Source organism: Sapajus apella, unplaced genomic scaffold (assembly GCF_009761245.1).
Source record: "Sapajus apella isolate SASKATOON/1434 unplaced genomic scaffold, GSC_monkey_1.0 scaffold44, whole genome shotgun sequence".
NCBI classification, from domain to species: Eukaryota; Metazoa; Chordata; class Mammalia; order Primates; family Cebidae; genus Sapajus; species Sapajus apella.
Genome location: NW_022436984.1, coordinates 10,518,246 through 10,536,832, shown reverse-complemented (window position 1 = coordinate 10,536,832; position 18,587 = coordinate 10,518,246). Strand labels below are relative to the sequence as shown.

The 18,587-nt window shown below is 35.4% G+C and overlaps 1 protein-coding gene across 7 annotated transcripts in view; it reads left to right on the top strand.

Moving 5' to 3' along the window:
- HEATR5B (HEAT repeat containing 5B) overlaps window positions 1-18,587 on the top strand; it is a 100,698-nt gene that overhangs the window by 7,806 nt on the left and 74,305 nt on the right. For all 7 annotated transcript variants that reach the window (XR_004257206.1, XM_032239314.1, XM_032239313.1 and 4 more), the window contains exons 5-13: window positions 1,042-1,191; window positions 4,907-5,078; window positions 6,748-6,905; window positions 8,497-8,746; window positions 11,766-11,921; window positions 12,706-12,956; window positions 15,318-15,429; window positions 16,632-16,784; window positions 18,470-18,569. Coding sequence is in view for 6 of the 7 variants with exons in the window: in XM_032239314.1 (XP_032095205.1) it covers window positions 1,042-1,191; window positions 4,907-5,078; window positions 6,748-6,905; window positions 8,497-8,746; window positions 11,766-11,921; window positions 12,706-12,956; window positions 15,318-15,429; window positions 16,632-16,784; window positions 18,470-18,569 (1,502 nt within the window). In the remaining variant the exon portion in view is untranslated. The remainder of the gene's footprint in view (window positions 1-1,041; window positions 1,192-4,906; window positions 5,079-6,747; window positions 6,906-8,496; window positions 8,747-11,765; window positions 11,922-12,705; window positions 12,957-15,317; window positions 15,430-16,631; window positions 16,785-18,469; window positions 18,570-18,587) is intronic.

Here is an 18,587-nt window from a genome sequence, read left to right as displayed (position 1 = left end):
TTTTTTTTTTTTTTCTTTTTTTTTTTTTCGGTTCCATAGCTAATATGTTAATTTTCTGGTTGTTGTAATAAATTACCTCAGACTGGGTGGCTTAAAACAACAACAATTTATTGTCCCAGTTCTGGAAGCTGGAAGTCTGTGATCGAGTGTCAGCAAGGCCATGTTTCCACTGAAGGACCTAAGGAAGAATGCTTCCTTTCCTTCTTATTTCTAGTGGTTGCTGGAAATCTTTGATCTTCCTTGGCTTATAGATACATCTCTCCCATCTCTGCCTCCTTTGTCACGTGGCCTTTTCCCTGTGCCTATGTGTTTTGTATCTAAATTATTTTCCTGTTCAGTGATACCAGTCATTGGATTAGAATTGGATACCTCTTCTGGGAACTTTTTGTCTGTTCATTCATTAAATAAGAATTGGGGATATATTATTTGTTAAGCATTAAGCATACAAAGATGGTCCCGACCTCAGAGAACTTACAATCTAATGGAACAGATCTAAGTGTGACTAAGCATTGTGATACACTGCGATGCGTATACTACTAGAAATAAGAGTGAGCACTATGAGAATATGGAAATAAGAGTTTGAGTTAGTCACAAGAAGATGAAGGTTTGCTCTGTTTCTGACACTTTTTAAAAAATATGTTGGATGTTTTCTGCTTCCTCTTTTGGATGGTTTATATATTATTTCTTAACTTTTTTTTTACTTAATATTTTATATTCTAAAAGTTTGGATCCTTGAGATGAGATATTGAAGCTTCTGAATCTGTCTTCGTGTTCTCATTATATTGTATGTACTTCAGTAAGTCATAGAAACATTGGATTATATTTACTTATCACCTGATTTTTTAGAAAGATATTATTTAATTGAATATTCTTACTTTCCAGGTACTTTCTAGAGTATTTAATTTTATTGTAATTTTCATTATTTACTGTTTATAATTTGGAGGTAAGACCATTAGATCCAAAGAACTTTTGTCTTGGTATGTTCTTGTTTAAATATGGAATTTATTTTACAAAGCAGTTTTGTTTTATATACATGTCTAGTCCCAAGGGCGAAGTGAAATCTTAATGAGTCTACAGAAAGTTCTAAGTGGACTGGGTGGTGCAGCAGCTTCCTCTCATCGTGATATTTATAAGAATGCCAGGTCTCTCCTGACTGATAGGTCAATGGCTGTTCGATGTGCAGTGGCCAAGGTTAGTACTTGACCAATTTAGAATGTTGCTCCTATCCTTCTTGTTCTTAAACAGTCAATGATTTTTTCTTTTAAAATTTTAAATTGTGTTTTGTGTTCCAATAGATTAGCTTCATTTTCTAGAATTGTGTGTGTGTGTGTGTGTGTGTGTCACATCATGACATGTACATTTGTGTATATGTGTATTCTGGCTTCTTTCACTTTGCATAATTATTTTGAAATTCATTTATGTTGTTATATGTATCCATAGTGCATTCCTTTTTATTGCTGAGTAGTATTTCATTGTATGGATATATTGCATTGATTTGTATACTCACCTGTTACAAACATTTGAGTTGTTTCCAGTTTTGATTATTACAAAAAAATCTGTGAACATCTGTGTATAAGTTTTTACATGAACATAAGCTTTCATTTCACTTCGGCAAATACCTAGGGATGGAATAGCAGGTTCATAGGACAGATTTTGTTTAACGTTCAGAAAACTACCAAACTGTTTTCCAAAGTACTTGTGCTATTTTACATTTCTACTGGCAGTGTATGAGAATTTCACTTCCTCCACGTCATCACCATTGTTTGTTATCGAAGGTCTTTTTAATTTAAGCCATTCTAATGGAAACATATAGGTATCTCGTTGTGGCTTTAATTCGCATTGACCTGATGACTAATGATAAGCATATTTTCAGGTGCCAATTTGCCATCCATATCTTCTTTGAAGAAGAATGTGCCCAATCTTTTGTCCATTGTTTTATTGGATTGTTTTATAATTATTGACTTTTGAGAGAGTTTTATAGACTCTTTATATATTCCTTTATCAGATATGTGATTCACAAATATTTTCTCCCAATTGGTGGCCTGTCTCTTCATTCCCTAAATAGTGCCTTGTAAGGAAAAGAAATCTTGAATTTCGTTCAGTGTATCAATTTTTCTTATATGGATTTTTTGCTTTTGGTGTTGTATCTAAGGTAACATTTCCTAACCCAGGATTTGTCCTGCTTCCTTCTAGAAGTTTTATAGTTTCATACTTAGACGTATGATCCATTTTGAGTTAGTTTTTATATATGGTATAAAGTTTGAATCAAAAAAAATTTTTTAATTATGGATATCCACTTCTTCCAGTGCCACATCGAAAAGTTTATCTTTTCTTCACTAAACTGTCTTTGCATCCTTTGTTGAAAATCAGTTGTGTGTATATGTGTAGGTATAAGTTGGATTATCTATTCTGTTTCATTGATCCATTTGTCTATTTCGATGCCAACAACACTTTTCTTCATTGTAGTACCTTTATAGTAAGTCATGAAATCAGGTGGTGTTAGCCCTTCAACTTTGTTCTTTTTCAAAATTGTTTTGCCTAGTCTATGTTTAGCAATGTCTACAGAAATACCATGCTGGGATTTTGATTCAGGTTGCATTGAATTTGGAGAGAATTGCCATCCTAACAATATTAAGTCTTCCACCCTATGAACATGATATATCTCTCCATTTCTTTAGGGCTTTGATTTATCTTAGCACCATCGTGTAGTGTTCAATGTACAGATTTTCATATTCTTTGTCAGATTTATTTTTAAGTATTTCATATTTTGAATGCTATTTTAAATGGTATTGATTTTTAAAATATTTATAATTCCTTTTTTTTAATATTTATAATTTCTAATTATTCATTACTGACATATAAAAATAGTTGATTTTTGTATCCCCCAACCTTGCTAAACTGACTTATTAGCTCTATCAATTTCTTTTGACAGATTCTATTATATATTTTATATAAATAGTCATGTTATCTCTGAATAATGATAATTTCACTTCTTTTCAAATCTGTATGGCTTTTATTTCTTTTTCTTGCCTTACTCTACTGGCTAGGGGAAACATTCAGTCTTTTGCCACTAAGTGTGATAGTAGCTGTAGGCTTTTGGTTTATTGTTTTTTTTTTTCTTTTTTTCTTTTTCTTTTTTTTTTTTTTTTGTAGATGTCTTTTATCAGGTTGAGGAGATACCCTTCTATTCCCCCACCCCCCGGCCAATTTCTTGTTTTTTAAGAGGTTTTATCAGGAATAGATACTGGATTTTGTCAAATGTCTTTTATTTTAAATTTGTTTTCTTACATTGTTTTTGTTATTACTGTTTTCTAGTTAACTTTTTACTTTAAAGTAGTTGCAATTGTAAGGAATAATGTGGGGAGATGTTGCTAAACTTTTACTCAGTTTCCCCTAATGGCAGTATCTTCCAGAAGTATAGTACAATGTAATAGCCAGGATTTTTTTTTTTTTTTTTTTTTTGAAACGGAGTCTTGCTCTGTTGCCCAGGCTGGAGTGCAGTCTTGCCTCACTGCAAGCTTGCCTCCCAGGTTTAAATAATTTCCCTGCCTCAACTTCCTGAGTAGCTGGGACTACAGGCACATGCCACCACACCCAGCTAATTTTTGTATTTTTAGTAGAGACAGGGTTTCGTCATGTTGGTCAGGCTGGTCTCGAACTCCTGACCTCATGTGATCCGCCTGCCTCGGCCTCCCAAAGTGCTAGTATTATAGGCATGAGCCACCATGCCCAGCCTGGATGTTGACATTGATATAATTTATGATCTTATTCATGTTTCCTCAGTTTTATTTGTATTCTGTCAAATTTTTAGTATCTATTGAGATGATGATTTGATTTTTCTTTTTTCGTTTCCTAATGAGGTGAATTACATTGATTAGTTTTAGAATTTTAGTCAATATTGCATTCCTAGAATAAACCTCACTTGGTCATGAAATATCCTTATTATATATTATTGTATTAGAGTTGCTAGAAGTTTGTTTAGAAATGTGTATCTGTGTTCATGAGTGATATGGGTATGTGGTTTCTTTTTCTTGTAGTGTCTTTGTCAGTTTTCAGCATCAGGGTGATACTGGCATTATAGGATTAGTTGAAAAGTTCCCTTCAACTTTCTGGAAGAGTTTGTATAGATTTGGCATTATTTCTTACCCAAACATTTAGTTGAATTCACTGGTATAGCCATCTCTTAAGAGTTTTTTTTAGAGAAAGATTTTGAACTACAGAATCAAATTTTAACATAAATATTGGGCTATTCAGGTTATCTGTTTCTTCTTGAGTGAATTGTCGATTTCCTCTAAGTTGTCAACTTTATTGGCATAAAGCTGTTCACATATTCTCTTTAACTTTTTAAAATATGTTGACTATGTAGTAATTTGACCTCTCTCAAATTTTGGAAATTTGTATTTTTACTGTTGTTTTTTTTTCCTAATCAGTCTGACTAGAGATTTATCAAATTTATTAGTCTTCTCAAAGAAGCAGCTTTGGTTTCATTTCTATTATTTTTTAGTTTTCTAGTCATTAATTTCCTTTATTATTTCCTTTTTCTGCTTGCTTTGTGTTGAATTTGCTCTCCTTCATCGAGTTTCTTAAGGCTGAAGCTGAGGTTATTGATTTGAGACCCTTCTTCTCTCCTGATGTGGTGGTTTAGTGTTACATGTTTCTCCATACCTAGAAACTCTCTCAAGGCAGTAGGCTGGGACAATTGTAGGGTTCATCTTGTTTTTTCATCTCTTAAGGATACCTTAAGATGCTTCGTTGTCTGATGTCCAGTGTCTTGAAAACTGTTGTTTCATTTATTTTGTTGAGTTTTTTGGTTATCTCAGAAGAGGCGGTGAGTCTGGTTCTTGCTATTCCATCTTTGGAAGCAGATGTTCTAGGATGTTATTTACTTTTTTGTTTTTAATTCCAGTGTCTGCTAGAACTACAGAATGAAGCTGTATTTATGTGGACTGCTGAACTGGAAAATATAGCCACTCTCTGCTTTAAGGCTTTGGAAAACTCAAATTATGGGGTACGAGTGGCAGTGTCCAAACTCTTAGGAACAGTCATGGCCACAGCATTAATGCCAAAACAGGCAACAGGTATTGTTGTTTGCCCTTGATTTAGACCATAACAGACCTAATTACTTGTTAACATGTTGACAGGTCACTGTAATGGATTTAAATTTTTAGGTATTGTTGTCTACTTTTTTATAAAATGAAATAACCCAAATGGCATTTTTCTTGATATAGTCACATTTTCGTGATGATAATGTATAGGATATCCAGCTTATATATGCTGGATATATAAGCACTTAAGATTTATAAAATGATTTTGGATAATGTCTAAGGCACTGGAATCTGGCACTTTATTTGCTACTTAGTTTCAATCTCTGATGAGTAGATCTCCATTTATACCACAGTATTAATTTTTAATTTTTCTTGATTATCATTATAAACAGAATCAGAGGCAGCATTGAGTTTTTAAATTACTCTTGCTTTGCTTCACAGTTCCATAGAGACATCTTGGGTGCCTGTGAGCAGATGCCTGGTCTTGTCCCCACCTCTATTCCACCTCTCTATCGTAGAAACAGAACCAGATGTTTTAGGTTCAAGTCCTGTCTCTTGTACTCATTAGCTGTGAAACCCTATTTCACTTCTTTGAGCTTTGATTTCTTCATCTTTAATGATGATTATTTCAGCAGATGATGATGATGATGTAATATTTTAAAGTACTATGTGCCAGGCACTGAATTAAGCATATTACAAAATTTAATCCTCAAAGCCCCATGAATTATATGTACTGTTGTTATTACCGTTTTATAAATGAGGAAATTGAGGCTTAGAGAGATTCTGTAACTCACTTTCTAAAAACTGTTCTGTGTCAGAAATGAAATTCAAATCCTGGGCAGTGAAATACCAAAGCTTCCATTCTTAGCCATGTGCTTTGTACCTCCTCTACAGAATTTTTGTTAGGATTGCATTTGCTACTGTATGTGAAAGGACTTCATAAAATATGAAGCTCTATACCAAGGATGGCGATTCAGTTGCATTCCCAATAACTTTTTATTTATTTTTTTTTTTGAGACAGAGTCTTGCTTTCTCACCCAGGCTGCAGTGGCACAATATCAGCTCACTGCAATCTCCACCTCCAGGTTTCAAGCGATTCTTCTGCCTCAGCCTCCCAAGCAGCTGGGACTACAAGTGTGTACCACCATGCCCAGCTAATTTTTGTATTTTTAGTAGAGACAGGGTTTCATCATATTGGCCAGGCTGGTCTCAAACTCCTGACCATGTGATCCACCCACCTTGGCCTCCAAAAGTGCAGGGATTACAGGTGTGAGCCATTGCAACTGGCTGCATTCCCAGTAACATTTTAATTTATTGGTAAATACTATATAGAAAGCACTGTGCTGAGAAAAGTTTTTTGTGTCTACCTCAGGAGGGAATGAGAACTGTGATCAGTTAGTATTATCTGCTGTGGGTATGCTTAGTCCTAATGTTACACATAGTATTACCACTATTATTAGACTATTTGGCATAGATTTATTGAATTTCTTTTATTTCTAGCTCTTTCCATTTTTCTGAGCATTTTTTCTTCAGAATTGAATTCAGGTTTACAAGTACATTGAAAATTTTAAGAAAAAAATTGTAGGAAAACTAAACCATTTCCCCATTGTAGTAATGTATCCTTACAAATGGTTACTTGGATTATTAAGCTGGAGTGTCTCAGAAATATATTTACTTATACTTTTATTTTTCCTCCTGAAAGTAATGCGTCAAAATGTGAAGCGAGCAACATTTGATGAAGTCTTAGAACTCATGGCCACAGGATTTCTACGTGGAGGGTCAGGTTTCTTAAAGAGCGGTGGAGAAATGTTAAAAGTTGGAGGGTCCGTTAATCGTGAAGTGAGAGTTGGAGTTACACAGGTTTGTAACATATATGTGTAAAAGAATTTTGGCTGGTATGGTGGCTCACACCTGTAATCCCACCACTTTGGGAGGCCAAGGCAGGTGGATTGCCTGAGATCAGGAGTTCGAGACCAGCCTGTCTAACATGGGGAAACCCCATCTCTACTAAAAATCCAAAAAGCTTAGCCAGCAGTGGTGGTGCACCCCTGTAGTCCCAGCTACTCGGAAGGCTAAGGCAGGAGAATCACTTCAGCCTGGGAGGCGGAGGTTGCAGTAAGCCAGGATTGTGCCACTGCACTCCAGCCTGGGCCACAGGGGGAGATTCTGTCTAAAAAAAAAAAAAAAAGAGTTTTGTTCATATCACTTGTGAAAATTCATAGAATACCATTACCAAGTAAGAGCTCACAGAGAGATTTTTAATATTGTCTGGTTTCTTTCAAAATATTTCTTTTACCAAATAAATGAATTACATTCAAAATACATGCTTCTATGGAAATTCAGTAGGTGTTTAATAAAATATAAATAAGCCTATGTCTACTATATTTGTGTAAATATCTTTAAATAAAGTTCTCACATTTTGCTTAACAGAAAATTAGATAAAAATAACTCAGTTTTCATTGAAACCGTATTTAGGTAGCTTGAGCATTTAGATTTTAATATTCTCCAACAACCCTGTAGCTAAAAATAATGATTAATGCTTTGATTGGATTTTCTATCAGTGTTTAATCACCAGTATAATTATAAGATTATATCTGACTTGGAATTATAATTTCAAAATAACAACACCAAATAAGAGGTTATGGTTAATGATGCAATGATAATTAACACCTAATAAGACGCAGTAGTGATCATAGTCAAAATCACAATTTCAAAGTCACAACTGTACCTTAATCCTGAAACAAGTATAAAATATAAGTAAACAAGTTTTTAACTTACAGAGAAAGTCCTAAGTAAGTGTTTTGTACAAAGCTCGAAGTCAGTGTTTACTTAGGATGTTAAGGTTTTCTTATTTCTGTAACCTGTTACCTTCCTGATTACTAGGCTAAATTCAGCTTCCCATCCCTCTCACTAATGTCCCTTTATGTTCTTCATGAATTATCTTTTTTTTTTTATTATTATTATTTGAGACTGAGTTTTACTCTGTCACCTAGGCTGGAGTGCAATGGCGTGATCTCGGCTCACCGCAACCTCCGCCTCCCAAGTTCAAGCAGTTCTCCTGCCTCAGCCTTCCAGGTAGCTGGGACTACAGTTTCGTGCCACCACACCCAGCTAATTTTTGTATTTTTAGTAGAGGTGGGGTTTCAGCATGTTAACCAGGATGGTCTTGATCTTTTGACCTCGTGATCCGCCCACCTAGGCCTCCCAAAGTGCTCACTGCACCCAGCCCATGAAGTTACTATCTTAAGAACTGTTTTTTAGTCAAAGATACTTTACCAATAATTCCTATTCCAGAAGTAGTAAAATGATCTCGTTTAAATTTTCTCTGTTTTAGTCTCAAATACAATTTATTCTGCATGCTGTTATCAGTTATTCTTGCAGTTGCTTTATCTTTGATTTCTGTTTAGTTTTATGTAAGTGTATCTGATGTCATACCTTCCTCTATTTACAGGCATATGTTGTTTTTGTGACAACATTGGGTGGTCAGTGGTTGGAGCGCAGCTTTGCCACGTTCCTGTCCCACGTTCTTGATCTGGTTTCCCATCCTCGGGCAACACAAACACATGTGGAGGCTGTGTACTCAAGACGATGTGTTTCCTTCATCCTAAGAGCTACTGTGGGCAGTTTGCTAGGTGAAAAAGCTCAGATTGCAGCTGCCAAAGAAATCTGCCAAGCTATTGGAAAACAAATGAAAGCCGTAGGTAAGAATTGATATCATAATGTGTGTTGATTACCTTAGCCATTTCATTCTTTATTATTATTCTTATAGGACTGATTAGTTTATCTTTCTGGACTGTGTTTTTATAGTCATTTTTATTGAGCACTCATTTGATATTAAAATAACATAATTATAGTGAAATCGAGTTTTTAAGGATTTGGGTGGCATGTTGGTAAGACTGCATTTTCTGTTTTATTTCTAGTATCCATACTGATTTTATAACTGCTGGCATGCAGCAGCACATTGGTTCTGTCTTCAAGGAATAATCTACTGTGATCTTTCTGTTTTTAGAGCCTGTTGTTTTATAAACATATTTTTATTGTTTTTTTTTCCTCCCCTCGTAGACTTAATAGGAAAACTTAGAGAGGGGCCGGGTGCGGTGGCTCACGCCTGTAATCCCAGCACTTTGGGAGGCCGAGGCGGGTGGATCACAAGGTCAAGAGATCGAGACCATCCTGGTCAACATGGTGAAACCCCGTCTCTACTAAAAATACAAAAAATCAGCTGGGCATGGTGGTGCATGCCTGTAATCCCAGCTACTCAGGAGGCTGAGGCAGGAGAATTGCCTGAACCCAGGAGGTGGAGGTTGCGGTGAGCCGAGATCGCGCCATTGCACTCCAGCCTGGGTAACGAGCGAAACTCCGTCTCAGAAAAAAAAAAAAATTAGAGAGGAACAATTACAGGTGGTTATTAGCCCCCTATTAGGTGTACTGTGAAACCTCAGTTATGTGTAATTACAAGAAATTCTTTTCTAAAAAGTATCAATTTAAAATTTTTCAATTTAACAAATAGTTATTGAGTATCTGATATTTGCAATACAGTAATTCAGGGTTCAAATAATGAATGAGATGAAGTTTCTGCCTTCATGGAGCTTTTAATCTAGTTATAAATTAAATATAAAAGCAAGGCAAAATATAAATTCTAAAAGACAGTTTAGTTTTTTCACTATTAGAAGTGTGTACTAACTTTAGTAAGACAAATTATATTGACTAATAGAGGTCTTTTGAAATAAGGGTTTAATGAATAAATATTATCAGTAATTTATTTTTTAGACATATATATTAAATGTTTTATAAAATTAGTAAAAATAAACATATAGTGTTTTTTGTTTATAATGGCTTATTATTTTTTATTTTGTATTTTATTTGAGACAGAGTTTAGCTTTGCTGTCCAGGCTGGAGTGCAGTGGTGCAATCTTGGCTCACTACAGCCTCTGCCTCCCGGGTTCAAGTGATTCTCCTGCCTCACCATCCTGAGTAGCTGTAATTACAGGCCTGTGTCACCACACACCCTGCTAATTTTTTTATTTATAATAGAGACAGGGTTTCACCACATTGGCCAGGCTGGTCTCGAACTCCTGACCTCAAGTGATCCACGTGTTTTGGCCTTCCAGAGTGCTGGAATTACAGTTATGAACCACCACATCCAGCCAGTAAACTAGTTTTAAATGTATAGAGCTAAGTGAAAATTATGAATTGTGAATTAAAAAGTGTTCAAATTAATGAGATATTGTTCCTTAGATATGCTAAAATAGTCATCTGTCTTAGATGCACAACTTGAAGAGTATTTGTACATTGATTCATTGAGGAAATGTTTAGTGCCAGAAACACTGTGCCAAATGGTGAGGGTAAAATAGCAAGCCACATGCAGATAGCACCTGTCCTCAAGGAGCTTAAAGTTTAGCAATCAAATGAGTTTATGCATTTCCAAGTCCAGAAATACCTAAAAACAAAAGAGATATTTGGCCAGGCATGGTAGCTCATGCCTGTAATCCCAGCACTTTGGGAGGCCAAGATGGTGGATCACCTGAGGCCAGAGTTCTTCAAGACCAGCCTGGCCAACGTAGGAAAACCTTGTCTCTACTAAAAAATACAAAAATTAGCCAGGAATGGTGGCGTACACCTGTAGTCCCATCTACTCAGGAGGCTGAGATGGGAGGATTGCTTGAGCCCAGGAGACAGAGTTGTAGTCAGCTGAGATGGTACCAGTGCATTCCAGCCTGGGCAACAGAGCAGGACTGTCTGAAAAAAAAATTTAATTACAATCCCCAATTTATTAATCTGTTATATCCTATTATTCTGTATTATGTATTTTATACTCTATTAATTCATAATGAATGCAAAAAATAAGAAAGTTTTACTATCATTTAAAGATTCTTAATGTTAAGGTCATAAATTCATTATTTGATTTTTTTTAATCCCAAAAGCAGAATTAAATATAGTGATACGTATTGGGGATTCGTGGACCAGAATGCATTCTCAATTAGTAATTTGGCAAGGGATCTTTAGTTGTCTCTTGTCAAACAATTTTAATTCTAGTGGAAGTTAAAAGGCTGGGGTAGTAGGCAGCAAGACTAATTAATGGGAACTTTTAGAAACATTCCAGTAAGAAGTTCTTAAGGCATTTTCCTTATAGATCCATTTTCTGGTCAGAAATTTGACAGATATCTCTAATATACTGGAACACTAAAAGTCGCAATGGTAATAAAGTAATAATAGCTGCTAACATTTATTGAATGTGTATTGTGGGCAGCATTGTGTTAAATTCTTTATATGCACTGAGTTTTTAATCACTGCAATTTGAAATAGTTATGTAAGCCCATTAACAGATAAGGGAGTTGTGACAGAAAATTTGAATATCTTTCCCAATGTCACATAACTCATATGACTGGTAGAATTGGGATTTGAACCTGAGTCTTCTTTCTGCAGTAGCTATGCTTTTGTACACTGGATTGCTACTGCTTGCTCAAATTAGGTTATATTTCTGGAAGCAGTCAAAGATATATCTCAGTATATATTTTAGCCTTATCATAAAGTCATTAAACAATGTTGTTAAGTCATTTCAATGTTTAGTTCTACAAGTTTTCTACTGAGAAATAACTTCAAAGGGTTTTTAACATTCAGACATCAATTGGTATGGCTAAAATCATAAATTGTATAGACCAAAAAAATCACATCACACTTCAGTTCTCCTATGTCAGAGACACGATTCTGTATTTCCAGAAGCAGTAGTGAATGACACAAGTGGAGAAAACAAATCTGGCGCAGCAGACATTGCAGCAAGCCAGCATGTGATGGTCTGTGCCCTCCAGGAACTTGGGAGCCTGGTGCAGAGCTTGAATGCCACCGCATCCCCTCTTATTCAAGAAGCGTCTATAGGTATGACATTCAGTTACTTGCTACCATGTTCTTTCACTTTTTCAAAGTCCTAAGTGGGATTGATATTTAACTCCTGATTAGTTGCTTATCATCATCATTAGCACTTCAGATCATCAGATTTTATTTAAATTAAGATTCATTGTGATAGGCCAGGCGTGGTGGCTCATGCCTGTAATCCTAGCACTTTGGGAGGCCTAGGTGGGCAGATTACTTGAGGTCAGGAGTTTGAGACCATCCTGACCAACATGGTGAAACCCCATCTCTACCAAAAATACAAAAATTAGCCAGGTGTGGTGATTCGTGCCTGTAAGCTGCTTGGGAGGCAAAGGTAGAATCTCTTGAGCCCAGGAGGCATAGGTGGCATTGAGACAAGATTGCACCACTGCACTTCAGCCTGGGGGATAGAATGAGTCTCAAAAAAAAAAAAAAAGAAAGATTCCTTGTAAAGAATATTGAATTAAAATGATTAAATAAAGTTTTAGAACACAAATCAAAAGCAGTTATGATTGCTTTTTTTAAATAAAAATTGACAAAAATTTATTGAAGACTTCTATTAAGTTTTACATCAGCATTGGATATAATTGTATTATGTTCTTCATAGAAAATGTTTCTTTCAAGTACTCTACTGCTTAGAAATAATATACGTAGTTTTGGGCAAAATTGTAGATCCATGTGTGTGAAATCATGGTGATTGTGATTTCAATGATTGTTTTTTAGATAGTCTTTGAGATTCTGAAATCATTCAACTTCATTAAAGAGTAATATTTTGAGTCTTTCTTTTTAGGACTTTTGGAGATTGTGACTTCAGTGCTTCTTCATCCAAGCATGGCTGCTCGACTTGCTGCTGCGTGGTGTTTGCGCTGTGTGGCTGTGGCATTGCCTTTCCAGCTGACACCGTTTCTAGACAGATGTGCAGAACGGCTCAACAACTTGAAGACCTCACCAGAAGCTGTTAGCGGATATAGTTTTGCAATGGCGGCTTTGTTAGGTGGAGTACATCAGTGTCCTTTGGGCATTCCTCATGCCAAAGGAAAGGTATGACAGAGATCTTAGATTTGTGAATGCTGTCACATGGGCTTTGGTCTTTATAGGAATGCTGCTGTGTTTAATGTTGAACAGGGTGATCAAATAACAGTTTTACTATGTTAATATAAAACATGGTATTCTTAATATGGGGTTAACAGACCCTAGTTATAATTAGATATTTAATTCTAATGTAAAGATAATAGATTTTGTCTAAGTATAGTAACATGTTATTTATTTTATAGGGAAAGAAAAAGAAAACCAGCCTAGGCAGTATAGTGAGACCCCATCATTACAAAAAATAAAATAGCCAAGCTTTGTGGTCCTAGCTACTGGGGAGGATGGATTGGGAGGATCACTTGCGCCAGGAGTCTGAGATTACAGTGAGCTACGAACATGCCACTGTCCTCCACCTTGGGTGAAAAAGCAAAACCCGCCCTGTCTCTTAAAAAAAAAAAAAAAAACCCAACCTTACACTAATACAGAAATTATTTCCAAGGCAGAGCTTTTCTTTCATCTTTTAGAAATAAAATTTCACCTTGCTGTATATTAAAAAAATACCAGGAGAATATGCTATTGCCATATTTAGCATTTTGATAATGTTTAATAAAAATTGAGTGTCTTTAATAAATCACAGTGGGGCATGGTGGTTCACACCTGTAATCCCAACACTTCGGGAAGCCAAGGCAGATGGATCATTTGAGGTCAGGAGTTTGACACCAGTCTGGCTGATACGGTGAAACCTTGTCTCTGTTAAAAATACAGAAAAATTAGCTGGATATTTTGGCACACGCCTGTAATCCCAGCTACTTGGGAGGCTGAGTCAGGAGAATCGCTTGAACCTGGGAGGCAGAGGTTGCAGTGAGCCGAGATTGCACCACTGCACTACAGAGTGATACCCCATCTCAAACAATAGAATAAAATATGAATAACTTTTTTTCCCTTTTCTTTTTTTAAATTCTACTATCATGGTTTTCTTCTCAGTAAGTGTTTATATAAATATCATTTGAAACTTTACATAGGCAGATTGGGGCTAGAGTTTTAAATTTTGATTTTTTTTCTCATATGAATTGCACAGCTACCAATGAAATCCACACCTCCTTCTCACTTTGTCATACAATTGCCTTCTCATTCTTCTCATCTTCCTCACACTTTCCATCTTCCTCTCACCTCCCATCTTCCTCACACCACTTTCATATTTTACATTTGCCCAGAAACCCTTCGGGACTATCCAGTACTCAGAGAGTAGAATATAATCTCCTTTGGTAAACTAGTTCCTTATAATTTGACTTCATTTTGTCCATTCATTCTAATTTCCTGGTGCTCTAATTATATTAGTCATTTTGCTTCCTTCCCTGGCTTTTTTCAGCTTCTATGCCTTTGCTCTGCTAACCTCTTAGAGTTTCATCTCCCCTCTTATTCAGCTGTACCAAATTTGTATCTCTTTATTTATAGGCCTAATTCAAGTACCACCTTGTTTATGAAATCTCTTCAAAACGTTAATACAACAAAGTACCCAGAACAGTGCAAGCCTGTGTAACCACTAAATAAATGCTATCATTATTGGCACTATTATTCCACATTCAAAGATTTGTTGAACTGTTATGCATCTACCATTGAGCTAACCTTGCCTGTGCGTGGTGGCTCACACCTGTAATCCCATTGCTTAGGGAGACTGAGGCTGGAGGATCACTTTAGGTCAGAAGTTTCAGACCAACCTGGAAAACACAGCAAGACCTTGTCATACAAAAAATAAAAAACAAAATTTTTTTAATTAGCCAAGTGTGTTGGCATGTACTTGTAGTCCTAGCTACTCAAGAGGCTGAGTTAGGAGGATCCTTTGAGCCCAGGAATTCCAGATTACAGCGAGCTGTGATTGTGCCACTGCACTCCAGCCTGGGTAACAGAGTGAGACCTTATCTCTAAAAAACAAATAAATAAGCTAATCTTTTGGAGTTTACAGTCTTAGAGAAGACACAGGAAAATGAGAAGTGGACTTGTCGCATGATCAAATGACAAAGTAGTAGTGCACAGATGCTGTGTTAACTGATTTTATCCTTGCAAGGCTGAGATAGGCATTCCTGTTACTTCTGTTTTACCAACGAGGAAAGTAAGCGGTCCTAGATGAGATCGTGAGTAAATGAGCAGAGATGGCATTTGGCCCTAGAGCTTGTCCTTTACTACACTGTTCTGAGTCTCTTCAAAGTCATTGGTGCAGACAAGACTGACAAGGTTTTGATGTTCCCTCTTTTAAAACATGCTAGTAACGCAAAAAGACAACTTCTCTTCCATAGTAAAAGTATGCTAATTATCTGTTGCCTTTTAAAATTTAACTTGTTTGAATTAAAATCCAATTCTAAACTTTTCTTGCAGATGGTAGTTAGTATTGCTGAAGATCTTTTACGAACTGCTGCCCAAAATAGCAGGCTATCTTTACAGCGCACCCAAGCTGGCTGGCTTTTACTTGGAGCACTTATGACTTTAGGTATAATTATATTTGAGTAGGATTTTGTCTTGTACTATAACAGTAAGCCTATAAAACAAATTTAATTTAAAAGTATTAAGCTTCACATTCTAGACTTTCACTGAGGTTGTAAGATGATAAAGATGTTTCCTCCAATTGCTAGTAGATTTCTCTTTTTGGTAATTCTTGCTTACGTACATTTAAAGAGAAAGTTGTTAGCAAAGTTTCACCTTTACCATCAGAATAACCATTGTCTACCTGATAAGTTTAGTGTTTATGAAAAGAAAAGAAAATGTGAGGGGAAATTACATCCCCAAAGTGAAAAGCAGAAATGTGATTTTAGTAGAGTGGTAAAGCCACATTTAATCAGAATTCTTAGTGCGAAAAAGCTTTTCTGGGGTAACCCTCCATGTGTTTCACTCTTAAGTACTATGACAAATCTGCAATACAGGCAAAATTTAACATTGTACATAGGGCAAAAATACCTATTATTGTGATGAGGTATGTTCACATTTTAGTTCATAAATTTAGCTGCTGCTGTAAAAAGTACACGCATATGTGTACTACAAAGTTATGATACAGTTCTAAGTATCTGTGTATTGGAAATTAAACTTTGACCTACTTTTCTTAAGAAAATAACAAGTGTCAACTCACTTCCAGAAGTTTATGTTAAGTATGTTAAGTGGTATGTTAAATGAATTATTTAGCAATGTAAATATAAGTTCCTAGGTCTGAGTATATTGATTCTCCGTGATACTAAATTAACCATATAAGTTGCCCCCAAAACTGAGGAATATGTATATGTATGTGTGTGGGAGTGGGTGTGTCTCTTTATGTACACATATATTTATGAAGAAGACCTCACAGAATGTGTCCCGGATATATTTTATTGATAATATGTAACCTACCTTTCTCAATACAGTTGGGAAATTCTTTAAAAATTGCTTTTTGTGTATTTTAATGCTTGAATTCTAAAAATATTGATAGTTTAAGATTAATTTTATTATGCTTTGATCTATATTTTAATCAGTGAATAAAGTTTGAAAAATGTAATTTTAGAGATAAAAATAGAGTGAAATGGCAGATATTGTTAAATATTAATATTTTACTTTATTTTTAATCTCTAAAATTACATAAAGTTTGTGTTGGACTAATTTTCCTTGACACTTATTTGTAAGGTATGTTATATATATATGGATTCATATTCTCATTTTCTTGGTTAGGACCATCTGTTGTTCGTTACCATCTGCCCAAGATGTTGTTACTGTGGCGAAATGTTTTCCCACGTTCCTTAAAGGAATTGGAAGCTGAGAAGGCCCGAGGCGATTCTTTTACCTGGCAGGTAACTTTGGAAGGTCGTGCTGGAGCTCTGTGTGGTAAGAACTGAAAGGATTGTGCTTTCAGAATATTATGATATTACTAAAATATTTGAAAAGTAAAAGAAAAATCACTATTTTAGTTTTTTATTTTATTACTAAATTATTACTGTTAATTTAGTACTAAATTTACCACTCCATCACTATTTTAGTTTTTTATTTTACTAAAATATTTGTAAAGTAAAAAATCACTATTTTAGATTTTTATTTTACTAGATAATGATAAATTCATAGGCTTTTAGATTTAGTAAGAAACTTTATAAATGATCCACTTTAGTTTGCTAATTTTGTAATAAAAGTGAAACCGAGATTCTGAAAAGGTGTTTAGACCTGGTGGTAAGACAGGAGCTAGAACCTAGGCCTCTTATTCCCACTTGTTGCTGTCTTACCTGTCAAAGAAGCACTGAGTCATCACATTAAAAAAGAAAAATACTCAACAGGTATTTAAAGAAAAAGAAACTCAGGATTACCAAAGTTTCTGCTTTTGTAGTTAGTCTTCTTATAATGGAGAAACAGCTGTTTTTTCACATCCTTATCAAATCTACAAACCTTAATATATTTTTCAGATATCAACATTACAAAAATTATGGATACAGTTGTTTTTGTCTGGGAGTTAATAGCTTACAGGAAATGCTCAGGTTTTGTTTCATTTGAGAACTGGAATGACATTGGATGTCCCAGTTCTTTTTTGGTTTATTTCAGGGTGAAAACTTCCTTTTTACCAAACTGGGAGAGAGATACACATTTAACCACAAGGGCAGCCAGGCAAGGGGGCAACTTTGCTCTTACATCTAGGAGGTGTTTTAGTATTGGCTTTATTGCTAAAGGACCAATAAAAATATTTCTTCTCACCAGACCATTTTTGTTTATATGCATATATATTTACATAAATGTGAAAATTCAAAATGCAAAAATATATGTAGTAGCTGGGTGTGGTGGCTCACTCCTGTAATCCCAGCACTTTGGGAGGCCGAGGTGGGTGGATCACTCTCAGGAGCTCAAGACCAGCCTAATCAGTATGGTAAAACCCTGTCTCTACTAAAAATACAAAAATTAGCCAGGTGTGGTAGCGTGCACCTGTAGTCCCAACTGTTTGGGAGACTGAGAGGAGAATTGCTTGAACCTGAGAAGTGGAGGTTGCAGTGAACTGAGATCGCACCACTGCACTCCAGCCTGGATGAGAGCGAGACTCCGTCTCTCAAAAAAAAAACAAACAAACAACAACAACAACAACAAAATATATATATATGTAAAAATTGCAAAAATATATGTAATATGTGTAAAAAATTCATGTAAATTTTAAGGCATTGTTTACATACACAAATGTGTATGTTTATAAACAATGCCTTAAAATTTTTTTCTTTGTAGTCATCTGAATTCCTATGGGAGGGATTGTAGTCCTCTGAATTTTTACCCACAGAAATCTCTCTAACCAGTATCTTCTCTTCCTCCACAGAAATTTCTCTAACCAGTATCATCTCTTCCTCCTTTTTTCTGTCCACCTTTTTTCTAGCATTTTCCATGATTTTTCTTTGTAGTTGTTGCAAGTTTTTCTTTTCATTCGACATAGTTTCAGAACCTTATATAATAATTATGTTAAGTGCCTTTATATTTATACAATTTTATAAATTAAATCATGTTCACAAAAGCTACTCCAAATCTGTCCTTTTAAAAATTTTGTCTAGCCATGAGGAGCTTTGTTGCACATTGTCCTGAGCTCCTAACTGAAGATGTGATTCGAAAATTGATGACCCCTATTGAATGTGCCATGACTATGATGTCACAGTAAGTAAGCAATTACAA